Source organism: Pelophylax lessonae (genome assembly GCF_965119305.1).
Source record: "Pelophylax lessonae genome assembly, chromosome: 2".
Lineage (NCBI taxonomy): Eukaryota > Metazoa > Chordata > Amphibia > Anura > Ranidae > Pelophylax > Pelophylax lessonae.
This window is the reverse complement of record NC_138769.1, coordinates 160639319-160666969: the sequence shown is the minus strand read 5'-3', so window position 1 is coordinate 160666969 and position 27651 is coordinate 160639319. Positions and strand designations below refer to the sequence as shown.

Genomic DNA, 27651 nt, shown 5'->3' with positions numbered 1-27651 from the left:
TATGGTCAAAATACAAAATTATTTTTTCATTTCCACCTTGTATTTCAGTTATTTGTAGCCTACTCCGATTAATCTGAAAGATCTTGACGTTCCCTGCACATTTCTTCCTTGAATTTTGGGACATGTATTCACTATGTCCTGTGAGTAGGCACTGCTGTGTCACCCATTTCACAGAGCCTGCCTTCTCAACTACAGAGGTGCTGAGAGGAGTCAGAAGGAGAAGTCAATACAGGAATCAGTGTGCAGGCAGCAAGGTAACATAGGAAATGTCCTTAGAGATCCAAAGCAAATAGCAGAGGAGAAGCTACAAAACATTTAGATTACATTTCTCCCATGGGTCCACATACAGCTATACAATCTGACAGAGGTTCTAACCCTACAGAGCTTTCTTTTGGTGGTATTTGATCACCTGTGCGATTTTTACTTTTTGCGCTATAAACAAAAAAAGAGCGATAATTTTGAAAAAATAACAATATTTTTCACATTTTTTTTTTTTATATGAAGTTCCCCCCCAAAAAAATGTAAAAATCAAAATTTTTTAAAATTTTTGGCCAATTTGTTTTCTGCTACCTATGTTTTGGTAAAAAAAATCACAATAAGCGTATTTTGATTGGTTTGCGCAAAAGTTATTGCGTTTTTACTAACTAAGGGAAAGATTTCTGTCATTTTTGGTGTTTTTTTTTCTTTTTTAACGAGTAATGGCGGTGGTCTGCATTTTTTGTTGTTTTTTTTTGCGGGACTGCGACATTGCGGCGGACAGATCGGACCCTTGACTGACATTTTTGGGGGTACAAGTGACATTACTACAGTAATCAGTGCTATAAATATGCACTGTTACTGTAAAAATGACACTGGCAGGGAAGGGGTTAATTTTATTGGAGAGGAAGGGGTTAATGTATGCCTGGTGCTTACTAACGTGTGTGGGGGGAGGTGACTGAGTGACACAGGGACAGATCGCATGTTCAGCTATGCTGAACCCTGCAATCTGTCACTGTCTGTTTGTTTACACAAGCGGGCGGGTCTCCAAACTGGATTCCCCGACGATCGGGGAAGACGATCGGGGAAGAGTAGCGGCGATCGCCGCTGCTCCTCCCCTGGCCCAACTCCCGCTGTGACAGAGGTTCTCATTTTTCTACACTCTACAAAATAATTGTTTATTATTGCTGTCTGTGTCCATGTCCCAGGTGGCACCACCAGGGGAGAAGTGAGGAGAGATCTCCCCTGTGGGGTCACAGAGCAATAAAACCCTGTCAGATTCTAATCTCTCTTCACGCCACCTGTTACCCCGTGGAAGAGAGAACTGACCGTACATAAACCTCAAAAGTTTTTTTTTTTTTTTTTAGAGGTTCTAGTACCCCCCACAAAAACCCACCCTCAAAAATAAAAAAAAACAATGTACACACGTTTTTTTAGAGGAAGATTGTTTCCCCCAGACAATCACACATGGGTTAAATATATGAAAATGGATGGTTTTATGGATGGCATTTTCCTACAGGCAGGTCCTCCTGATCCACAGGTTTGTAGGAACCCCCCACTGGTCATATCCTGAGCACATTACAAAAGTAAAGCCATGGATTTTCTTGTGTGCACTTTACATGCTGCCCCCCAAATGACATCCTATTGCTGCTACTACCCCTCTCCTCCTAGACCAGTATGGCTAGAGAATGCTGCTGTACAGCAAGAAATCCAGTTTATATATCACCCAATGCAGTACATGTAGCACAAGTAGCTTATATGCTCCATCATATTTACAAAATATGTGAAAATTCCCTCTGTGGTTGTCACAAGGACAAGTGACCTCCATGTTTCTAGCAGATTTCATTCTGAAGACTTGCAAGTTTATTCACTGCATCTGAATAACAAATCTGTTAAAGGAGATAAACAAGAAACTTGCAATTTCCCCTCCTTTATAATACTAGCATTGTTCAATGAAATGTATAGTTTAAGTTTAGTATATATGACTATGTTTGCTTTTCCTGCAGGGAGAAGAAATGGGTGACAGTTGGGGACACCTCCCTACGGATTTTTAAATGGGTTCCTGTAATTGATGGCAGAGATGTACGTATGGTAAATCGTATGGTAAATGCATTGTAAACCTTCCTACCTGCACCTTGTGTTTTTCACCTGCATACGATGGGCATTAATCATGTCATTTCATGGTGTCATTTGTTGACACAGTCTATAGTACAGCAAATTGTCACATTTCGGTGTCAGCTATTTCTGTTTGTACTCAAACATGAGGCATGCGATATTGCACTGCACAGGTTAATGCAGGATCTCTGTCTGTAGTCTGAGAACTGAAACTTCCTGTGATGAAACTATATATCTCACAATCCGTGGGTGTCTAATGCTGGCCATACACCTGCCAAAAAATTGTTCGAAAAGCTGTCATTTGGTCCGATCGTCCATTTTTCGTCCAGATAATGGGCACAAATAGAAAATAGTTTTCAACTTTTCAGAGCCGAAAAATCGAAGGAACCCTTTTGAAAATCTGCCGGAACGATAAACGAAGGATAAATTGAAAGGTTAATGTGTTTCTCGGCTGACCTGCTTGCACTAGGTATATGTGACAAACTGAATTCATTTATGTCCATTGAACGATTTATCTTTCGAAATTCAGCCATTACATGATGGCACGATCGTCTGCTCTCAAGGCTGAGTTTTCATTTTTCGAAAATGAGTTTGTCCAATATTTCGGCTAGTGTATGGCCAGCATTAGTCTAGTGCTGGTGCAAGTGCGAGCAAACTAGATCAGACACAAGCAGGCAAAGCACTCACAGAGAGCTTACTATGCAACTTGAGATGGTTTTGTATTACATTAGCATCCCACATTTGTGATGTAAAGCTGAGCGGATGGCAACGCATGCATCAAATACTGTGATCTGGAACAGGAAGTTGTCTTGTCCCTTTGGCAATTAGGGACAAGGTAGCTGTAGCAAACAATGAACATAGGGGAATCTAATAAACCATGACATTGCAAACTGCAAGTGAGCCCATCATTACAAGGTAAGGCAAATAAACAGCACAGGGAATATAACTTCCCTAATACCTACTTAAAACAACAAACCCGTATAAAAGTGCTTTTAAACTTCTTCTTTCAGGGGAAGCTAACTTAAGGAAAATAGTGACTTTATTCAGGACTCGACAAACCCTGGGCGCCAGGTCGCATTGGCGACTAGAATTAGCGACCTGGCGCCTGGGGTGCACTGCAAGAGGTGTCCTGTCCCTCTTGCAGTGGTCTGTTTCCATCCGATTGCGCTATAGAGGAGAGTGGGGTTCTAGTCGTCTTATGTGTAAATTTAGTATGTTATTTTTTTGGAAATAAAGCTTGGTTGTTTGTTTTAAAAAAAAAAAAAAGTCTTCTAACTTTTTTAGCTGGCTCCTAGATTTCAGGAAAATTTGTCAAGCCCTGACTTTATTGAATGACGATAGCTTATATATAGGAGTGTCTACTGTTATTTACTGTCCTGTCACAGATAATAAAGGGACAATCAATCTGTTCAGTGCCATTCAATGATACTTTGTAGTTACCATGTTGTACCATATACATAAGGGTGTCTACAGAGAAGTAAATGTGTGTGATTTCCTGAATTGTGGGTGGGCACTTGGCATCCTCATGTACAGTGTAGGGCTGCTGGCCCTGCATTGTATAGTCTAGACAGCAAAGCTGCAACCAATTGGCCAGCAAAAGGGGATTGGGTTTGGGGGCCGGCCAATAAGAAAATATATTGGACTGCAATTTCTAACCTCCTGCAAAATACTTGTTGCCTGGCTGTAATGCGGACCCTCTGGGTTTCAGTATTTTCTGAGTAATGGAACAGCTATGCTGGCTTTGAAACCTCTTGAACTGTCAGAGGTCCTTATTTTCATGATTGTTTTGGGTCAGAAAGCATTAAAGAGAGAAAAAGAAGCTCAGCATGACAACCAGATAACTAGCATATTGGGAAGTAGAGGGCAGTAATAGACATCTCCATGTTTTCCCAAGAGCAGTTTCCATTAAAGAACATCCCATGAAATCCACAATAATCTGTGTGGCTACACATACAGCACATTCTGAACAGTACAATCATAATCACAAATGTCCTATGTGCTACAAAGTTCTCACTACACTTCTTATATAGTTTGCCTTCCATATTCACAAATCGATTTAAACCTTTCCATTTGCAGAAAGAGAAGGTGAAAGGAAACACATCTCGGGGCAGCTCATCCACCTCCAACAACTCTCTCCTGCTGGAATTTCAGGGTAAGATTAATTTTCTCTTTTACTCAGAAACCACAAAGATTCTTTCATGTCGTCAGTAATTGTACTATATATTACTTCACATCTGACTAGTCATAATGTTTGACTGTAGTCCAAATATGAGATGGCAAGCTTCCTTGGAGGCAGAAACCTGGCCTTGATTCAGAAGTTTCTTCATTGGTTCAAAATTGTGATGGCTGCCTTCACTGGCCAATTGGAAAGCTCCATTTAAATTGCTTAGATTTTTTCACTTTTACGTTAAAGTAAACCTGTAAATTGCCTGTTCTGGGCACAGAAAACTCTCTAAAAAAGGATTTTTATAATACATTTGAGTTGTTTTAGGGATCATATAGTGTAAAACGTTAGAGCAGCTATAAATAGTGGGTGAAAGTGTTGCGCTGCCCTTGGACTAAACAGTAAATATGGTTCCTTCAAATCAATAAATTGCAAAACCACATCAATAAGTGAAGTGCATAAGCCAAATAGTTGAACAAACGTGCATATATCTGAATAATAATCCCCTGAATTCACCTAATTCCCTGAAGAAGTCACATGATCGTGACGTAACGTGTAGGGTTTAGACAGAGGCTTCCGGAAGTGACGTCATCATGGATACGAACAGAATGTTTGTGAGCGCTCGCTGGATGTTTTTTTATCTGAACTGTGGCAAGTGAGCTGAGCAGCCAGTGATAGGGCTGACATTGGATGGGAAATCTATGCACAGAGGACATCTAGTGGCGGAAATTAATATGACCAATCCAATGATGGGCTAATTCTATATGCGTTTTTCAAGTTACATTGAGGTGAGAATATAGAGAACACAGGAAAGCAAGAAGAGCACCCTATAAGAATTTTCTACACTTCGGTGAAGGGATTCACTTGAGCATTCATTAAGGATTTATTTACATCCAATTGACGTTTTTTTTTTTTTTTTTTTCTTTTTACTATTTTTGCACGGCGCACTTTACAGATGTGAAGAGACACATTTGTTTACACATCCAGGGCTTGTTTTATTCCGATTTCATTGTTTAATAAACACATTGTGATATACTTTTGCACGGTTTACTTTTCTAGATTTGTTCTTGCACTTTGGCACTTTATGAAAATGAGTTTATTATGAATTTGTTTTTATAGTCATTTATTATTCAGATATATGCACGTTTGTTCAACTATTTGGCTTATGCACTTTGCTTATTGATGTGTCTTTGCAATTTATTGATTTGAAAGTTCCATGTTTAGTCCAAGGGCAGCACAACACTTTCACCCACTATTTATACACAATCTATTGCTGAGGATAAGCATTTGAAAACAATCGTCCTTTACATATTCCCTTATGAGAAAAGATCTTGTGGTTTTGTTTATATTGTCTTTATTAATATGTAATAACATGTTTTTTGGATGTATTGAAAACTCTGTACATACAATAGATCACTGTTGCCAGGGTTTGCAAGAAAGATACTGTACATTTGTTTGCATATCTGTTATGAAGGATAAACATAGGAGCTTACCTTTTACCCATCTCCTAGAGCAGCCTTTCCCGACCTTTATACTCTCGAGGAACACTTTTTTCAAAATTATTTTAGATCTCAAGGAAACCCTAAAATAATTTTTGGACTGCAGTACACAGAACATTAGTGTGATCAGTAAGTTGTACATACAATTATAAAAAAAAAAAAAAAAATTGGAAATTTTAGGAAATCTAGACTTGTTTTTAGATGAACAAAATACTCAATTCTGGGTTCAACTTGGGGATTAAACATAACGGTGAGGAAAGGCATGCACTGACAACTGTGTTCGTTTAGTGGCAAGAATAAATCTGCATTCGTGTTAAGTTAAAAACAAAATCTGCATTGGTATTCATTTTCAAGAATAAAGTTGCATTGGTGTTCGCTTGTGCAAAATTAACGTAATACAAATTAGATGAAAAAAACAAAAACTTGCACTTTTTCACTTGGTGTGTTAAACTTGTTTTGATGTTCAATGGCTAGATTAAACCTGCATTGGTGTTCAGCGGTCAGATTAATCTTGCATTGGTGTTAGGTGGCAAGATCAAACATAAATTTGGTGTTAATTGTTAATTCTGCTACAAGTCAGTGTTATGCCCCAGCTCATCATACTTTCCTGAGAGAATAGACATGATCATCTAATTCTGCACTGCTGTCTCTTCATAGTGCCATCAGGCACCAGAACACTAAAAGTGTCATTAGAAAGAAATTAATTTACTGCTTCATCTGCTGGAACTGAAACAAAGGTACTGTCATGTGAATATGAATCCGCTGCAATGGTAGCTACTGGGGGAATACCTGAAGGCACTGTTGATGAAATATGACTGCAGTGGTAGCCAGTGACAGAGTCCCTGGCACCCCAGTTGAGAAAAACTGCTGTAAAGTGCAATATGAGCCCCTAAACCTGGGGTACTTGGTAAGAAATGGCTGCCTCTGATTCAGAGATGAGTTTTGCCCCCCCCCCCCCCCCCCCCCGCATCCATCAATCCAGTGCACTGACCCTCTTTAACCCCAATGGAGAGGTTTGTGTTTATAGGTATTTTAGGTTCTGATAATTATTTGCATATTAGATCGTTTTTGTGGTTGGCTAGATAAAGGTACAACCACATGCCTGCTTTTTTGCCTCAGTGACAGTGTACAGTGTTTTGTTTAGGGTGACCATAGATCTACTTTACAGGCTAAGTGCCTTTTTAGTACGTCTGACTTTTTTCTGTTTTATTGCATAGATGACACAAATAGAATCATACAATCGATCAAATGTAGAAAATGGCTATTTAACAGTGTTAAATCATGGCAATAAACAAAGCAAAGGAAAAGTCAAAACCCTACATACAAACAACCCTCCGTCTTATATATCTTTCCCCAATGCAGGATAATAACACTGCAGGTAACACATCGAGTGGTACAATTAGGACAGATCATCCAACTTCCCAGAACATCAGACATGTTTAACCAGATATTATCACAGTCTTATCGGATAAGGGGGGGGGGGGTATTTGTATTCTAATTGGAAGGAACAGCCTGCAGCTCTTGGTTTTTATTTTTTTCTCTAAGAGATGAATATACTGTAGTGTATCCTTTCCTTTTAACTAATGCAGTGTCATATTTTTTTTTTTATGTACAGATGAGACCAGTAACCAAAGTTCCTTTTCTGATGTATACCAGCCTAAGGTAGAAAGCAGCAACTCCAGCCCAAGCCCCCCACATAGTGAGTCTCCCAGTCCAGTGCACACATCTGACTCTCAGCCCCCAACCCTGGGACAGGAGAGCTTGGCTGGTAAGAATATGTGATCCTGAGACCTTGTGTGAAGAGGCAACAAGGGGCGGCATCTGGATCACACTACTGTCTTTTGTGTCTTTGTGTCATTGTTAGAGGGTTGGGCAGCTGTCAAACACACATTAATGAACCAATTGTATACATTAACACAGAAAAACTGATTGGTATGTTTGATAACTGAAAAATTACATATTAAATTTAATCTGTAGTTGGGATAAATATGTGAACTTTGTAATGATAGTGCCAAATAGGCATCGTATTGTAAGGTGCAAGAACATACCGATCCACTTATGGCACTTTTCCACTTCAAGTACCGGCTCGGCTCCACTCGGCACTGCTTGGCCCAGCTCGGCTCAGTTTGCTTTTCCACTGTGTGGTACGAGTCGGCACCTTTCAGCACTGTATAGGCTCTACTCAGCTCGGTTTGCTTTTCCACGAAAGTAGTAGTGGGTGGGATTACAACAATTCTCTGACCAATCAGTGGCTAGTAGTGACAAACAATCAATGCTGCATGCAAAGGATTGTGGGATATGGTATCGGTACGGCCTGCTTGGAACCCCAACCAAGGTGGTACTGTTTAAGCGAGCCGTACCATGTAGTGGAAAAGCGCCGCTGTACCGAATCGTTCTAACCGGTACCATGCGGTACCATGCAGTTGAAAAGCGCCAAACCGATCCGTACCATGCAGTGGAAAAGTGCCATTAGAATCTGCTTTTGGAACTCCTCCATGGAGTCCTTACTTCATATTACAGTCGAGTGCTGTGTGTGTGTGTGTGTGTGTGTGTGTGTGGTGCATAGCTGTGTAAATACCAGTTTTGCATATTCACTGATATAATGTATTGGTGCTCTAAGGTTTGCAAACGGAATAGCACAATTATGATCTTGCACATTATGGTACATGCTTTTTACCAGTAAATTTAATTCAAATATTTTACCTTCACAATAGGGGTCTACTTTAACTGTATTATGTGTTACTTATTATTCACAGAAAAATGTAATGTTTTATACTATATATGGACCCATTTTTGGTCTATTTTGTATAGCAGTTTGGTAATCTATTAATAAACTTGGTAAGAACGCAGATGTGCTCTTGCATGCAGCACAAACACTCATAAGTTTTTCACTGTTCTACCCAAAATGAAAAGTGAAACCACATTATATCACATGAAAACTGTTAAAGCAAAACTTAATCTTCTTACCCTTTACTGTCAAGGAAGTTGCAATCTTCGCCTCTGTTTGATCTTTAACTGCCATGGTGCTGCACATGTGCTCAGCTATGACACCAGTCATTTGATGGCTTGAAAGTTCAGTTGAAAGATAACATAAGCACCCTAATAACTGTTTTGAGAAACCGTTAAATCAATGGATTTGGTTCCACTGTTTACAACTATTGATAGACTGCAGGTGGAAAAGTTTCTGCCAGATTTTTTTTTTTTTCCTGTCTGACTCTTGTAAAGAGATTTTCCTTTTGTCCATGTGCAAGGAGCATAGGCGTGCGCACGGGGTGTGCCGGGTGTGCCCAGGCACACCCTAATCACCCTCGGCCTCCTTGCAGGTTCCGCCATGGCCGCCGGCCCGCCGCTGAGTCTCTTCTTCGGCTCTGCCCCTGGCTCACTGGCTGCGGCTGGCCTTCAGCTTGGCGGCTCGGATGCTCAGCTCCAGCCTTCAGACCGAATCCGATCCAGCCGGCGCCGCCCACTGTGGAGTGGTGGTGGAGATAGGTGTGCGTGCGGTGCGGAGGGTTCACTGGGGGAGGGACTTTTCTGTGCAGCGGCCGTGCAGCACGGGAGACAACCAGCAGAAGAAGCCGGTGGTGCGGCAAGGAGGAGGAGGAGGACAGGACAGACAGCAACAGCAGTTCAGCAAAGGAGGGGGAGAGGCCAGAGAGCCTGAACTTCATGCCCTGAAGTGTGGTGACGGACGGTCTGTGGTGCTGCAGAAAAACCTTGCCTGGGGACAGGTGAAAAAAATGGTAAGAGGGAACCTGCCCTTGCCTGGCCTGCTGTAAGGGAAGGGGGGGAATCTATATGGGGGACCTCACCTCACCCTGGCCTGCTGTAAGGGGGATCTATATGGGGTTTTAAATCCCCCTTATAGTCCCCCTTATAGATCCCCCTTACAGCAGGCCAGGGTGAGGTGAGGTCCCCCATATAGATCCCCCCTTACAGCAAGTAGGGTGAGGTCCCCCATATAGATCCCCCTTACAACAGGCCAGGGGGAGCTGAGGTCCCCCATATAGATCCCCCCTTACAGCAGGCAGGGTGAGGTGAGGTCCCCCATATAGATTGCCCTTTAGAGCCGGCCAGGGTCCCCATAGAGCCGGCCAGGGTCCCCATAGATCCCCCTTTAGAGCAGGGTCCCCATAGATTATATTTTAGTTTACATTTATTTATAAAAGTGTGTGTGTGTGTGTGTGTGTGTGTATATGTATATGTGTATGTATGTGTGTGTGTGTGTGTATGTGTATATATATATATATATATATATATATATATATATATATATATATATATATATATATATATATATATATATATATATATATATATATATTATATAATGTGTGTGTGTGTGTGTGTGTGTGTGTGTATATGTATATGTATGTGTGTGTGTGTATATATATATAATATATATATATACACACGCGCACATGTGTTTGAGCTTTGGTTTGAGGTGCACACCCTAATGACATAGGCTGCGCACGCCAGTGGCAAGGAGTGAGGGGTGTGGTGATGGCAATAAAGAAATTTTGTCAGTAGGTAAAGACTGTGAATCCTTCTATTAACAATGGGAGAAATTGGTAGCTGGCGATAGTAACTAATCAACTTCTAGGTTTAAGCCCCGGTTCATCCAAAATGGGGCTTTGAAATCGCACTACTTCAGTGCAATTTCAAAGCCACCGGTCAGTGCGATTTTAGGTGTGGCTTGCTAACATCTGTGCAAGTTCATAAACAGATGTCAATGCAAGTCGCACATGAAATCGCCAAAAATAGAGCAGATACCTTTTCAAAGTTGGTGCAAGTCAGGGTGCACTGATTTGAACAGTTCCTTTGCCAGAAATAGGGCGCAACTTGCTATACAACTTAAATCTGTCAAATTTGCATGACAAATTGCACAGGTGTAATGTCTTAAAGCGGAGTTCCGGGCACAGATATGATTTTTCAACAAACATACCCCCGGGACAGTCAGGGCTAGTACATTCCACAATGGCTAGCCTCTGATCTGTCCCGGTTCGCACTTACCTTTTAGAAGAAATACTTACTTATAAAATTTCTTCCACAGCGTTTCCATCTCTCGTGTGGGCAGCTGAAGCTGGCGCGGTCCTCTTCTGCGTCTTCTTCCGCGTCTTCTTCTCCCAGAATGCGCCTGCACCTGCCCCTCTCGTCACTTCCGGTGCGGCGCCGCATTCCTAAACAGCTTCTGGGCATGCCCAGAAGCTGTTTAGCAGGGGAATGCGGCGTCGCCCGGAAGTGACGAGCGGGGGCCGGTGCCGTCGCATTGATTCCTGGGAGCGATGACGTTCAGCTCTCGGGAATCATCGCAAGACAGGAAGTGACGGCGGAGCCGCGGCGCTGAGGGAGGAAGTACCCTGAGGTGAGTATTTACGATCTTCAATTACAAGGTGAGTTTTAAAAAAAAAAACCTAACTATCCAATTCCTTTTCAGGTGATGTCGAACTAGCGGATGGGCACAAAAAAAAATATCAATTTTGTGCCCGGAACTCCGCTTTAACCGCTTGCCACCTGCAATATAGCTGAAAGACGTCCATTCATGGACATCCTCCCAGGATCGCTGCCTGTGCACCCCCTGCGGCATGTGGGCGGCGTGCTCTGTGATCACCAAATCCTTCAGACTCAGCTGATCACTGATCGGGGTAAAGGGCCAATCACAGCGGCCCTTTACTATGTGATCAGCTGTCAGCCAATGACAGCTGATCATAGGATGTAAACACAAGCTGGTTATCGGCTTTTCTGAGGAGAGCCAGTAACCGGCTTGTGTTTGGGACATTTGCACTGATAATGAGGGCTCCTGATTATCAGTGTCCTGATTATCCATGCAGACCAACCAGTGCCACCTACCAGTGCCCATCAGTGATGCCTATCAGTGCAGCCTAATCAGCACACAATAATCAGGGGAAAAAACCTGTTTGCAAAATTTTATAACGAACTATGAAAAAAAAGAAATCCAAATTTTCGCTCTTTTTTTTGTTTGCCTATTAAATACCACCATTTTGCGTGAAAAAAAAAGGTCCATTTTGTGTGAAAAAATTGTCATTCAGGCTGGGTTCACATATGTGCAGCCGTGGGTTCGGGCCCGGGGTCCGGTGCGTGTCTGTTCATCGATTTCAGGTCTGAATTTTTTCCTGAATTTGCACCCGGACCGGACCCAAACATGCACAAGACCCTTTTGCAATCTGCTCCGCGGCCGCCCCAGACTTGTGTGAAACGGCTCCATTGCGAGCCAGTCACACTCGCATGCCATGCGAATTGGTTGCGGGGGAAACCAGCGTTCAATTCACACATATGTGATCCCAGCCTCAAAGTGTGACAGCACTAAAAGTTGAAAATTGACCTGGGAAGGAAGGGGGTAAAAAAGCTCAGTAGGTAAGTGGTTAATTGAACAATCTGAAGTTAGAAGCTGATTGGTTACTATGCACAGCTGCACCAGATTCTGTGTGTACCAGTTTTAATAAATCTTCCTCAATGTGTCTTTGCCCCGTTGGAGCGATTTCCCATTATTTCTTGTTTTGACAGAATATGAAGGGAGGTTTTGCCATTTGGGAAACCGATGGTAATAAAAACCTAATCGAGGCTTTAACCTCCCCCCCACCCCTCCCCCCTGTCTATCCAAAACAAACAACTTGGCGGAATTTGGGCTTTCAAGCAAACCTTTCTTATTTACCACTTCCCACAAACCGTCGTACCTGTACGTTGGCTTGTAGAAGTGGTTCTACCAAGATGATGCCCGCAGCTCCAGGCATCAACCCAGTACCATTTTTTTTTTTTTAGAGCCGTCGGTCAGCTTTCAGGAGATAACAGCTGATGCAGCTCAGCAGCCACTTGGCCGTTATCTCAGCGAGTGGGAGGGGACGTCCGTCGGCTGGTTGGAGTCCCGAACAAAGACGGATTCGGCTTTGATCGGGTCTCCGATGTAGTAACCCAGAAGCGATATCACTTCTGGTTTACTCGGCTGCTAACGACGCTGAATTTAAAAAACTGTCAGTATTCAAAGTATTCAAAATGCTGAAACTGGCATTTTTGAAGTGCAGTGGAGGAGGTGGGGGGTCTATTAGACCCCCAATCTCTCCATAAAGAGTACCTGTCACTGCCTATTACTGTCACAAGGGATGTTTACATTGCTTGTGACAGCAATTAAAAAAAGCAGTACTAAAAATAAAAAATTAAATCAATCGGAATAAAACATTTTTTAAAGCGTCGCCATGAGCTCGTGCACAAAAGAAAATGCATATGTAAGTCGCGCCCGCAAATTAAAACTATGTTCCAACCACACATGTGAGGTATCGCCGCAATCGCCAGAGCGATCGCATTAGTTCTAGAAAAAGACCTCCTCTGTAACTCTAAGAGTCCATTCACACTGATCCAATTTGGACCGCGACTTGTCAGCCTGACAAGTCGTGGTCCGTCACGCTCCCATTGTGCTGTACAGGAGCCGTTCTAATAGGAGCGACACAAGTCGCTCCGACTTAGAAAAAGGGTTCTGTACTACTTTGGGGTGACCTGGAGCGACTTGCATAGACATTAATTTTATGAAGTCCGTGCAAGTCGCGCCAAAGTGGCGCTGCACGCGATTTCACAGGTCGCCCCGAAGTCGGATGTCGGTGTAGTTTGTTGCCAATCCACGACAGTGTGCAATTTTAAAATGTAACATGTTATATATCTATTTACTCGCCGTGACATCATCTTTCACAATATACTGTCTGACTTTACTGTTTTTAGTTTTGTTTTTTTTTAATGCAGTGAAATTTATTTTTTTCCAAAAAAAATTGTTTGAAAGACCGCTGCGCAAATACCGCATGGCAAAAAATATTGCAATGACCGCAATTTTATTCTCCGGAGTCTTTGCTAAAATTTTTTTTTTCTCTCCATTTTGGAGTAAGAGAGGGTTATACCTACTGTTAGGTTTTTGGCATCTTTGTATCATTGAGGAGATTTCCATCACTTCCTGTCCCATAGCCCCAACAGGAAGTGAGGGTAAATCACTCCAAAGTGAGGGAAATCTGTGGTAGTCACCAGTATTATCAGAATTAGTGTCCCCATTGGTAGATGTCCCTTTTATTCCTCTTCTAGAGCCCACGAATTTTTGATTTTCTTTCTATTTTGGTGATAATGGGAACTAAGTGCAGTATCAAATTCCCAAAAAAATACTGCAAATATAATCACGAAAACGTCAAAGGATGTGTTTATGAAAACAAATTCCTGAATTCATGGTGCACAGAGACCCTATAATAGATACAGCATTCAAGTTGTTATATATACATTGTACAAACTGCTAAAAGTAACACAACCCAATTCATAATAAAAGACACAGACCATGTATATTGAATAAACTCCATATTTTCAATATGAACTATATCTTATAATTAATACAGCACATGTATCTTATGTACAAGTCTAAGGATTTAGTTTTAAATCTACTGGAGATAAGGTAACGTCATCACGTTTGCGCGGAGGGGAGGCACAAGGCCCTAGAACTGTATACAACATCGCCTCCGCAAGCCTAGAATTACCCGTTTGTTAGCGTTTTTATTTTGTGCGCAGCTTCAATTTACTGTTACATGTCAGTGTGTCCTTTTTTTTTTAGGATTTTAATAAAGAGATTTTTTTATGGAAAGTTTTTTTCTCCTTTTCCAAGGTGCACATCCTGAAGAAATATTAGAACTAATCCAGATGGTTGCCATTTAGTGCGCTGCCAAAAATGCAGCATTTCTGCATCACACCAGTGTTAGTCCAGGCTCACATCTATCTGCGTCCATTTTCAGCGTGTTCTTTAATGTCCATTGTAGCACATTTACCAGCATTTTCATTATTCTATTGGCCATTACAGCACATGAAAATACACAGGAAAACAGAAATGCCTAATTTTTTAAACAGCACCACATCTCGTAGATCTAAACAGCCTCATTGAATAACGTTGCTTCTTATGACACATCTGTTTTGCTTGACAACCAGCACAATAAAATCTGAAGGTGTAAACCGTGCCTTATGCTGTGAATGGTGCATATTGAAAACAATTATTTTCCATGTGCCCTGGTAAGGACCTGAATTTTACATGTGCTCTGCACATGGCATGAATGAGCACTTCTCAAAAATCTGTAAGGAGAACTTACACTGGACCCCCTTCCCCATCCCTCCTGATCCCCCTATACAGGAGTCCTGCGATCACACGCTGTGAGACATCTGGTCGCCACTTCACCGGTTTGAAATCCCCACAGTTTAACCGCCTATACGTATCTCTCAATGTGTACAGGTAGGGAGGCATTCTAATTGGTCAGTGCTGACCAATCAGAATATGCCTAGCCAGTCCTGTTGGCGCTGGAGAAGAGAGAAAGCCGTGGGGATTTCAAATCCCCAGACCAGTAAAGCGGTGACCCGATGTTTAATAGCGGGACTGGGGGGGGGGGGGGGACCAGTGTAAGTTTGCCTTGCAGCTTTCCTGTAAAGGTGAACATACACTTTAAAGTCCAGAGCTTGTATAAACACGCATCACTAATTTTTCTTTTTTGACGGCCTAATTGGCTGTGTGAATGGGGATACTGTGCTACAATTGCGAGTCTAGCATTTGGTTAGTGGTTGCAGTGCAACCCCATTCAGTTGGATATGTTATGTTCAGTGGTACAGCATAGAAAAACCGAACAGGGGAATCATTTTTGGTTGTGTACACCCGCCAACAGCTGCCTTTTCAGCTTAAAGTGCTTGTAAACTTCAGACATGAAATATGAACAATGCATATCCATTTTATAGTGTGTACTTGTCTCAATCCAGAGCACTAAGTGCCATTTTTGTCTGATGCTTCGTTCCTCTGCTATCAGCGTGATTTACCTAAGACAAACTTTCCTGACACCAAGAGAAAAAAGTGACAGGGAGGGAGCTCCAGCAGATTGACAGCCTAAGCTCTGTTTCTGTGTGCTGTGTGAAGGGGGGTGTGTCTCTTCCCTCCAATCAGCTCTCAGAGCTCTCCACACTGAGCACCGCAGAGTGTAACTTCAGCTCTTTGCCCCCTTTTTTCTGAATGCTCAGGCAGCTTTAAAAATTCTTGACTTTGAGCAGATCTAGAGATGAGAAGACTGCAGTAAAATAGGTAAAATTTATGTAGGGGGATTTGTTCACTGTGGATCACCTAAGGCCATTCACTTCACTTGGTATATGTAAGGGTTTACAACCACTTTAAGAAGGAGGGCGAGATGTAAAAATACAGCTGAACTGCTTATATTTATGACACCCCCCTCAACTGCATGTGCAATCCTATGCTAGCCATAGATTTTTTTAAAATGTATTTAATTTTTTCTTTAAGCCAGAGGGCTTAACGAATGGTTTCCTCCATCTAGGTGGAAGGAGAAATGCCCCCCACTAGGGCACTAGCGCATTGTATTTTTACGGTGGGACTACTCGCTGTCAGAGTACCTTGATCAGTGCAGACTCTGATCGACAAAAGTTTTTCAATATTCACATCCTAAACTGGGACGGCCATACATGGATTGAAATTTAGCCTGTCCATCTATAGCCAGCCTAAGCCTGAGACTTTTCTCACACAGTGTGAAACATCACTAGTCATTAAAGTGTTTGTTACCCTAAAAAAAAAATGATCCTTTTCCCTTAAAGCATGTTATGCAGCACAGTGCTTGTGCTGTATAATTTGCCCCCCCCCCCCTATCATCTGAAATACCTAGCTGATCCTGCCTGGCTATACCTCCCCCCCCCCCCCCCCCTGTTAACTGACCACGGTTTATCATGGCTGCTCAGCCCTGACACCATGGTCAGTTTATGTGCCTCTGTCAGCCCCAGCTCTCCTCTCTGCTCTCCTGTTTCCTCCTTTGTCCCCCCCCCTCCTCTTCTCGCTGCCTGTCAGCTGCTTCCATGATCCTCCCCTCCTATCTATACAATGATCATGCCATCCCCTCTGTTATATAATGCTATGTGTCCCTGTGCCTGTGCTGTATAAAAAGATGCCGATTATACCTTATATCAGAGCTTCTACCGGTGCTCACGTGACTCTTTGGCTCGCTCTCCTTCCCTGGTGACGTTAGTGGGAGTGTTCAGCCCCGCCTGCTATAGCTGTTAGCCGAGCAGAGGATTCACGTGAGCGCTGGGAGACGCTCTGATAGAAGGTATAATCTGCATTTTTTTTATAGAGCACAGGGACACATAGCGTTCTATAACAGAGGGGAGGGCATGCTTATACAATAGTTGGGTAACAACCACTTTACCTCCTGATAACCAGTAGTTTTGGGAACATCACTGCCCTTACACAAAGATACTTTGAATGCTGTATTTGTTATAGTGTCTTGAAGAACAGCACTAATTGTTATATCGTTTTTGTGTGTGTTAATATAGAACTGCACTTAGTAATTGATAAATAATGATCAACAATATATATTTGTGTGCTAGCAAGCTTAAAACAGTATTAAACCCAAAAACAAAAGTTTGTTCAATTGCAGTTTATTAATTCTTAGATGTGGTGGCTGTTTTCGTTTTCTTTTTTTAGGCTTTCTTTTCATCTGGTGATCCAACCACTTTTTCAACAGAACAAGTTTTCATGCTAATGTAGCAGTTACAGGGATGAGACAAACCATTGACCACTGACAGGGGCAATTACAGTGATCAGCTTTTATTTATTAAATATAAAATCTTTATCCCAAAAGGAAAAAAGCTGTGGCTGTAAAAGCCTGGGTAACTGCAGCTTAAGCCGGAGTTTGCAGAGAGAATAAAAACAGTGGTCATGGGACTTTTAGATAATGTCATTTACTAACTAAATATCAAGATAATATGAAATCACTGAATGATAAATAATTTATTGGATATTTCATGATTGACATAATGGTATATAATGCAGATATAAATATAGACATACACAGATGGACAGAGAACAAGACATGAAGTAAATAAATTAATATAAATACATTTCATAGTAATAAGTAAATATATCATAAATATTATATATCATAAACAACATATAGTCAGTCTCCAACTTGTATGTCTTCTTAGCTTTGAGCTCTACGCGTTTCGTGGCTCTTGGTCCACTCGTCAGGAGGCATTTAAAATTGATATCTGTAAATATAGGCTAATATTAGAATACAAAATACTCCTATAAACAAAAGGAATATAAACAGACTGCTCCAAATATGTATAGATATAAATAAATACCAGTTACTTACAAATGGTATAAGATGACCCAATGACTATGGGATGAAATTAGACCACCCCAAAAGCAACTGTCTAACCCGGGGCAATTCAGGACACCAAAAGAGTTTTCAGAATTTGTGAGCACGCATAGTGACCAGATGATAAAAGAAAAAATATATATATATAATCAGGTAGGAGGATACATGGTGATGTGTGCTAAACAAAGCCAGGGGGTCTTCCATAGGGCAAGATAAACCTCAAGAAAAGAAAGGATTGTTAAAAAATACCAAGTGCCCAAAAAAAGTGAAAATTACACAGTAACGGTGCTGGAATTGTACCGAGTGATATCTTACCAAAAGCTGGGAAATGTAGTGAAAGAACTACACAATGAAAGTAGATGAGCAGCCAACCAGATGAAACAATGAAAGGGGAGGACAGAAGGCGTCCTGGCCACCCTCAACTAAAACACCCCCATGACCAAGGCGAAAACCCACCAACGCCACGTATGACGCCAATATAAGGGTCAGAAAGGAATAACCTCATATCCGACGCACTGCGCCGGAGATGGGTCACATCCGCCCGACCAAGGCGTCAAAAGGATGGTAACCATTGCCCTGACAACGCGATACAAGGAGAGAATCGCGGGTGAGGCAACGGAACATGGCGCCGATGCAGCTTGTAACTACACCCCACCCACATCCCGGATGGAATGCAGAAACGGGGCGGGGGGGATATCAAACAGTGCATCGCAACCCCAGGAATTTCCAGGCCAGAGAGGGATCACAAAGCCTCCCTGGGTCGGTAGTTTAACAGAATACAACTTATGCAAGCATAAAAAAGCTGTATAATAAGGAAAAAATAGTCAAAATATAAATATAATATGGTATTACCACAAGAAAAAGATGGAGCAATTTGTTAAAAATTCCTACTAGCGATACAGCAGATCATGGGGGACCCAGGTGTCTTCCACCCAATAATTACAGACAAGAAAAGGTGATCTGGGGTAAACGTGGTGGCGAACCTCCATCCCTAGTAAATATGCAGAGAGAATAATAACAGTGGTCGTGGGACTTTTAGATGAGGTCAGTCACTTACTAAATATCAAGATAATATGAAATCATTGAATGATAAATAATAATTTATTGGATATTTTATGATTGACACAATGGTATAAAATACAGATAAAAATATAAATATAGACATACACAGAGAACAAGACATGAAGTGGATAAATTAATATAAATACATTTCATAGTAATAAGTAAATATAGCATAAATATTATATATCATAAACAACATATAGTCAGTCTCCAAATGGTATGTCTTCTTATCTATGAGCTCTACGCGTTTCGTGGCTCTTGGTCCACTCGTCAGGAGCTGTTTAAAGCATATTTTTATATGAGTATTTTGTATTCTAATATTAGCCTATATTTACAGATATATAAATTTTAAATAGCTCCTGACGAGTGGACCAAGGGGCCACGAAACGCGTAGAGCTCATAGATAAGAAGACATACCATTTGGAGACTGACTATATGTTGTTTATGATATATAATATTTATAATATACTTGCTTATTACTATGAAATGTATTTATATTAATTTATTTACTTCATCTCTTGTTCTCTATCTGTGTGTATCTATATTTATATTTTTATCTGTATTTTATACCATTGTGTCATTCATGAAATATCCAATAAACTATTTATCATTCAATGATTATTTTAATATTTAGTAAGTGACTGATCTCATCTAAAAGTCCCACGACCACTGTTATTATTCTCTCTGCATATTTACTAGTGATGGAGGTTCCCCACCGTGTATACCCCAGATCATATTCTTTTTTCTTAAGCTGGAGATTGTTTTGAATTTGTAAGTGTATCTAAATCTGCTAGTACATTTAACACTCCCAAACTGAGAATGCTGCTGTCCAAAGGTGGCCCTGTGCTTTTTCATCCAGAGTGGGTGGCATCCAGAGGTATCTTTTGGCCAGATCACCATGTGAAAACAGGGGGGGAAAGCCGAAAACAAATGCAGCCACTACATCTAATGATTGGTAAGCTGCAATATTACATTTTGGGTTTATTACCGCTTTAGGCCCCTTTCACACTTCTGCGACTTGTCCTGTGACATGGGACTGCAAAGTCGCATGGCAAGTCGTACTCCATGATTTCTAATGAGTACCGTTCATATCTGTGTGACTTCAAAGTAGTCCCTGCACTACTTTGGTCTGACTTTGATGCGTTTTGAGGTCCATAGCCCTCAAGATTACACAGGCATTGGTCAAGTCCAGTCACAATCACGTGACATTTAGGTCGCACAAGTGTGAAAGGGGCCTTAATTTGTGTGCAGCAGAATTTGACAGGTTAACCACTCCACTGCAGTCCAGATTTTAAAATGTAAAAAAACTTAAGAACAAAAATATTTATATTCATAGTAGTGGACTTCAGACTGCTAGCCAGAAGTAAATAATGCCAGGAGCCATTCAGATGCTTCAAAAGGTGTGGAAGATTCATTTTCAGTTTTACCCTTTAGTCCAGGTTCACACTATCGCAGTGTTCTCGCATCACAAATCTACTGCGTGTTCCCGCATCGCATTCGCAGCACAGGCAGTTTACACTGCCATATGCAAATGGCTGGGGTGTCAATTCAAAGTTAACGACACCCCCAGATCAGATCGCATATCGCAGTGTGATCTGACAGTTCACACCTGAATCGGTTCGCACTGGTGTGAACCACCATGCGATCCGATTCTGCTGCGGACCAAAAAAAGGGTCCTGTGCAGGTTCACTGCGATTGCGGTGCAAATTCAGTCATACAAACTGTATGGCTCAATTCGCACCGCACAGACATTGCATGTGATTTTAGGAGCAGTGCACTCTGAATCACATGCAATGTCTGTCTTTGCAATAGTGTCAACCGGCACTTAGGCCCCTTTCACACTTGTGTGACTTTAAAGTCGCATGATTTTGATGCGAGTTTGACTGGGCTTCAATGTATTTGGACCTCAAAACGCATCAAAATCGTGATCAAAGTAGTGCAGGAGCTACTTTGAAGTCGGTGCGACTTCAAGTCGCACAGATATGGTACTCATTGGAAACAATGGAGAACGGCTTGTCATGCAATTTTGCAGTCCCAAATCACATGACAAGTCGCACAAGTGTGAAAGGGGCCTTACTGCCAAGGAAGCTTCTATCTTGGCCTTTGTTTGATCTACAGTTGCCATGGTGCTGCACATGTGATCAGCTTTGACACCATCCATTTGATGGCTTAACAGTTCAGTGGGGAGCTAACATAAGAGCACTACTAACTGTAACCGCTATCATTTAAATTGGAACTAAACCCATCAAAGTAACAGTTTCAAAAAACAGTTTACAAATGTAAATGTCACATTGGCTTGTGCTCTCAACCAAATTGTCAAATCATCCAATGAATGGCTGGTGTCCTCACACATGCAGCATCATGGCATTTGAAGATCAAACAAAGGCTAAGATGGCAGCTTCCTTGGCTGAAAACGATCGATTTTAAAATGGTAAATCAATTGGTTCCCCTTTAAAATGGAACTAAACCCATGATTTTAACAGTTTAAAAAAATAGTTACATTCTGGCACACGTCCGCAATCTAACTGTTACATTGGTTGTGCTCTCAACCAAACTGTCAAACCATCAAATGGCTGGAGTCATAACTGATCACATGTGCAGCATCATGGCAGTTGAAGATCCAACAGAGGGTGAAGATGGCAGCTTCCTTGGCTGAAAACAATAGGAGGGTTTAGTTCCACTTTAAAGCATGCTTGGAATACAACTGTTTTGGGAGACCTTTTAACCGGTTGCCGACCGCCGCAGTATATAGTCGGCGGTCGGCCCCGGCCAGGCAGAGTGACGTATCGGTACGTCACTCGCCTGTCACTGACTTGCGAGCCTATCGCGGGCGGGCGCGCGCCCGCCGAGGCGCCCGCCGCGGCTCGTTCACAGACAAGTCAGTGCGTGTGACCGGCGGACTCGATGTCCGCCAGTCACACTGCGATCGCTCCTGTGAAGGGAGAAAGACAGAGCGGCTTGTGTAAACAAGCTGCCTGTCAGTTCTCCCTGTGTAAAAGTGAAGATCTGTCCGTTCTACTATGTAGAACGGTTGATCTTTGCTTTTACACCAATAGGAATGTCCCTACACAGTTAGAATCACGCCCCTAGGACACACTTAACCCCTCCCTGTCCAATAAAGTTAACCCCTTCCCTGCCAGTGTCATTTTTGCAGTAACAGTGCATATGTATAGCACTGATTACTGCAGTAATGTCACTGGTACCCCCAAAAGTGTCAAAAATGTCAGTCAAGGGTCCGATCTGTCCGCCGCAATGTCGCAGTACCGAAAAAAAAATCGCAGATCGCCGCCATTACGCGTTAAAAAAAAAAACATCAAAAATGACAAAAATCTTTCCCTTTGTTAGTAAACGCGATAACTTTTGCGCAAACCAATCAAAATACGCTTTTTGCGATTTTTTTTTTTTTTTTACCAAACATAGGTAGCATAAAACAAATTGGCCGAAAAATGTTAAAAAATTTTGATTTTTACTTTTTTTTTTGGGGAATTTCATATAAAAAAATGTGAAAAATATTGTTATTTTTGCAAAATTTACGCACTTTTTTTGTTTATAGCGCGTGATCAAAAAATCGCACAGGTGATCAAATACCACCAAAAGAAAGCTCTGTTTGTGGGAAAAAAAGGACGTCAAATTCGTTTAGGTACAGCATCGCACGACCGCGCAATTGTCCGTTAAAGTCACGCAGTAAAAAATCGCAAAAAAACCCCTGGTCCTTTAGCAGCCAAATCCTCCGGGGCTTAAGTGGTTAATCAGTGGGATTAGTTCCACTTTAAAGGGGAGTTCCCCCCCCCCCCTCCAAAAATTAAAAGTCAGCAGCTTCACATACTGTAGCTGCTGACTTTTAATATTAAGACACTTACCTGTCTTGGAGTCCAGCGATGTCGGCACTGCAGCCGATGTTTCCATCGGCTGTCGGGTGCTGCCGCCACCATTGCCGGTAAGGGAACCCAGCAGTGAAGCCTTTCCGGCTTCACGGGCAGGTCCCTACTGCACATGCATGAAGCACGCTGCGCATTCAGATTGGCTCAGCGGCAGGGGGAAGGAGGAGGGGGCCAAACTTCCGAGTAACAGCTCCGCAGCGAGGTCCAATGGAAATGGGGACAGGGCACCTGTCAAAAACAGGTACCCATTCCCCCCTCCCCCCTGAAAGGGGGGAGCAAATGAGCGGAAGTTCCACTTTTGTGTGGAACTCCACTTTAAAGTGGAACTTTCGTCAGAAAATTAAATCCTGCTAGATCACTTCAGGCTGCCCCATTTTGCAGGTATAGCTATGTAAAACATTAAAACTAAGTGTCTATACTGTTTATAATGCAGAAAATATACTGTCTCTCTCTGCACATGCTCAGTTGCTCTCCATTTTATGCATTTTAATGCACTTGCTGAGTCTGTAGAGGCTGATCTGCTGACCGCCTCAAAGTGGAATTAAACCCTCCTATCCTTTACAGCCAATAATAAAAAGAAATTAACAGAAACTGATTCTTAGGGTCCTTTCACGCGGGGCGGACCTTTTTTGATCCGCTTCGGCACTTTTTCTTTACGGACACGGATGACACTTGTGTCATCCCATCCGTTTGCGGATGATAAACGGAGATAATGCATGTCAATGGGATTGCGGATAACACCGCTGACATCCGTTTTTTGCGTCTGTTCCGTTTTTTTAAACGGAAGAAAAATGGGGTTCTCTTCTGTTCAAAAAACCTGAACTGATCGGAAAGGACGCAAATCGGATGTCAGCGGATTGTCATCCACAATCCCATTGACATGCATTATGTCCGTTTTTCATCCGCAAAAAAAAAAATGGGATGAAATACGGACATACGGAGCGCCCATGTGAAAGGACCCTTACATGGCATTGCAGACATTTTCAGCATGCACAGTCATTTTGCTCTTTGGTTCCTCCTATATCAGTGTGCTTGCCTGCCATTAACAAAGATCAACTTCCAGGGGCTGACGCTAACCTACCACCTCCTACTCCACACTGTCCATTACGTTCATGGGTATCCTCACAAGAGAAAGAGGATAAGCCTAAGCCATCGATCAGGATGCTGGTTACTATTTGCAGGGGAAATGTTCAAGGCTTTTCACTGATCCTGGGACACTAGACAGTGAAAAGATAGCTTCAAGACGGTATCATAGGTTCATTTTATAGCCTAAAGGGCCATACACACTATAAGATTTTCTGAAGACTTTTTCCTTCAGATTTACCTTTTCTATGTAGTGCAAGGGCCTGCCAGATTGCATAAAAATTGAAAGTGTTTAGGTTTGACCTCATATTATATAGTTTTGGTAAGTCTAAAGGAAAAAGTCTTCAGAAAATCTTATAGTTTGTATGGCCCATAACTCTTTTTTTATCTATGATGACATGGATAAATAATGAGCAATAACCAGCAATAGAAAGGGTGGCATACTTTACTTTTCTTTAGAAAATGCTGTTCCATACTCTCTCCGTTGCTGCTTGCATAACCATAAATCATAGCATTTTATTATATGATCCCTGCTGAAGGAGGGGATTTACCAATCCAAATTTTGATCTTTATCTGGAGTAGAACTCAAAGGACCACATACATAGACTCTCTGTTCTAAGAGCAACATCATAGCTGCATTTTATGGCCAGGATCTATGAATCCTTATTCATCCTGCCATCAGAGTTTAGGAATGGCATTTCCACTGTGCTACAATCTTCTTGTGCCTCTTTTCTGAAAGCTGGTTCAAGATATTCCTTGGCAACAATCCATTTTACAAGTATATGTTTAGAAGACTTCTGCTTAGTCTTCCTTCAACTTTAAACCTATAATCTTGTTATAAAGATGGCATAGGAGTCATGTTGTGTAATCTATAGTATGTTGGAGTGGATGGGAGTGACAGTACATGAATACTATTTGATGATTTGTGTATCATTTTTCAGAGCCCTCTGCTGCTGTTTCTGAGGGAGCTGATGAACCACCCACTCTGACCAAGGAGGAGCCTGCTCAGTCTTCCGCTCAGGTACATGTTGATGCCAGATGCTACAATACCATGTCCAATTCTACTAGTACCAGAAACCTTGCAGAAAATATTTACTTCCTAACAAAGCCACTCACGTGAATCAGTCTTCGTAGCAATAGAAGATTATTTCTTAATGTGTTCAAAATCTCCCTGCCAGGACATTGTATTCTAACAGCAGAAGTCGCTGCCATCAGAATACACTGACCAGTGGCTGCAGCTACTGATCGACAAAAATTTGCCTACTTGTTCATTCGACACAACAGGCATGGCCACACACTGATCGAAATTCAGATGGTCCCTGCTGATCCGGTTGAATTTCAATCCTTCTATGGCCACCTTGATGGGGACCTTCACCCTGTTTTTGAAGTTCTGTAATTGTGATTATCTGCCCCTCCTATAATGTAATTGGAAATATTATTTTTTTATTTTATCTCAAAATACCTTTAATTGTAAGTGTGCCACTGTACTTCCTCTTCCGCCTAGGCAAATGACGTAGCTATAGGAGGAGTCTTCAGGCAGTGAGACAGAGCAACGAGTCATCCGAAAGGGGGTGTGTTTGCATGGGGAGGAGATAAGAGGAAGAGCGAGCCGGTGTAACGTTAAAAAACCCTACCTCGTGAAAATTCCCTACCCTCGTCACTTAAAATGTAAAAGCGGCGGGTGTATGAAAATATAAACCATGGAGATCTCTGCTCCGCCGCCGCTTTTACATTTAGTAGCTGAGATCAGGGAAGTGAAAGGGGTAGGAGCGGAGATGATTCATGTTGCAGCGGAGATGTTTTAATGTAACCGCGGCAACAGCTGATGCGGTGTAACGTTACAACACACTACCATAAAAATTCCCTACCCTCCGAGCATGCGCAATGCTAAGCTCCTCAGCTGTTCAATGACGTAGGTGCACCGGAAGTGACGAGGGTAGGGAATTTTCACGGGTATGGTTTTTTCACGGAACACCGGCTTCAGAGTGTACAGCCTGAGGCTCTGCTACCTGCTGTGGGGGGTAGGAGAAGTTTATTGTGTGTACTGGCAGCAACTGCTGCTTGGGGGAAAGTGGGGGGGAGGGGGGGCGGTATTTGCAGCATTCTGTGTGTAGTGGCAGTGACTGCTGGAGGGGATGTCATGAGCAAAACACTGTGTGTAGCGGCAACGGCTGTTGTGGGGGATTTATAGAGCAGCATACTGTGTGCAGCATTGGTGGCTGCTGTGGAAAGGGGGGGGGGGAGTAGTATACTGTGTGTAACAGCAGCTGGTGCAGTGTAGGAGCAGACAGAGAATTGTGTGTGTGTGTGTCTAGATGTTCCAGGAAAAGATTGCCCACTGGCTTCACCTGCCCTTACTACAAATGGCCGCCATGACAATATTGCTCAGCACTGCATAAATAACAGCTTCTCTTGTAAATATAGAATATATTTAAATATTAAGCGCCTAATTCTAGTTGACAATATGATTGGCTGCTACAGGCTTTTTCTTTTTTTAATTTTACATTATGACTGAAGAGCCTCTTTAAGTATAAAAGTACAGATTTTGTTGCATTCTGCCAATTACATGTTTTAGTAAGACGGATGTGGTTACAGTGTATCTAGTAGTAATGAATGATACTTAACTGAAATTTTTTTTTCCCCCCTTTAGCTAGAAGATCTGGATGAGTCTGGAGCACCACCATTGAAGCGAGCATGCCCAGATGTGCCTTCCCATCCAACAACCGCTTTAAAAAGCTAGTGCCAGTCTAAGCATGCTTAAAGCAGAACTAAACCCCCTGTGTCCTATCCTTGAGGAGGGTGCCATCTTAGCCTCTGTTTAGATATGCAGTTGTCATGGTGCTACTTATGTAAACAGCTATTGTACCAGCCATTTGAGGGCTTAAAAGTTTGATTGAGAGCAGACAAACGAACACTGGCAAGTTTGACAGTTCACGAGAGGCATGCCTTGAATATTACTGTTTTATGAAACAGTGAACCTGATGGGTTTAGTTCTGCTTAAATTGTCTTGCTGTCATAGTCTTGAAAGCCTTAGCTGACAATGTTTGCACTTAAAGGGAATATGTCAGGATGGCTGTGAGATCCTGGGCTGTGAAGGATAACAGATGTCCTGGCAGGTTTCATTAAAGGCTGGATGTTGTGCAATTACTGACCATATAGCTTTCAAAGGGAGGAAATTGTAACCTACCTGACTGAGATGCAGTCCAGACTGCAAAGTGTGACCGTAAAGTTTTGCTTTATTGTCACATTTTTTTTTTTTAAGGCACTTTTAAAATAATGTTTTATCAGTTCCCTGAAATCTGCAGATGCCAACCATGTATGCAGTTTCCATGCAATGTTCTCATTTAGCTTTATTGCCCTGCTTAATGGAGTTTATGAAGAATTATGTCTAACAGTTGATATTGTGTGTCCTATCCTGTGTGGCCTAATCGTCACCTGGCCAGTAAACAGAATAGACTGACACAATTGCACTTTGTCAGACACCTTCCAGAAGATAATGAGACAAATGGAGCTAAAGTACACCTTTTATCCATAATGAACAGTTACATTCTTTCATTTGAAATAGAAAATTTGATCATAATTGAGTTTCAGTGTCTCATGCCCACCACTGAGAATAGTAACAATTTTTCCACACGTTATCAAACAATTTCATTCCTTAAACCTACAGAGATCCTATATATTGTGTTAAGCTTATTTCATAAGAG

The 27651-nt window shown here is 41.9% G+C and overlaps 1 protein-coding gene across 3 annotated transcripts in view; it reads left to right on the top strand.

The window, feature by feature from the left end:
* Positions 1–27423, top strand: part of BCL7B (BAF chromatin remodeling complex subunit BCL7B) — a 35586-nt gene extending 8163 nt beyond the window's left edge. The window contains exons 2-6 of one of the 3 annotated variants that reach the window (XM_082246850.1): positions 1983–2058; positions 4168–4243; positions 7370–7522; positions 24889–24968; positions 26598–27423. In XM_082246850.1, the coding sequence (XP_082102976.1) occupies positions 1983–2058; positions 4168–4243; positions 7370–7522; positions 24889–24968; positions 26598–26687 (475 nt within the window). In that variant the 3' untranslated portion in view covers positions 26688–27423. Of the gene's footprint in view, positions 1–1982; positions 2068–4167; positions 4244–7369; positions 7523–24888; positions 24969–26597 lie in introns of all 3 variants that reach the window. The other 2 variants (XM_082246851.1, XM_082246849.1) reach the window with 2 other exon arrangements.
* The last annotated feature ends 228 nt before the right edge of the window (positions 27424–27651 follow it).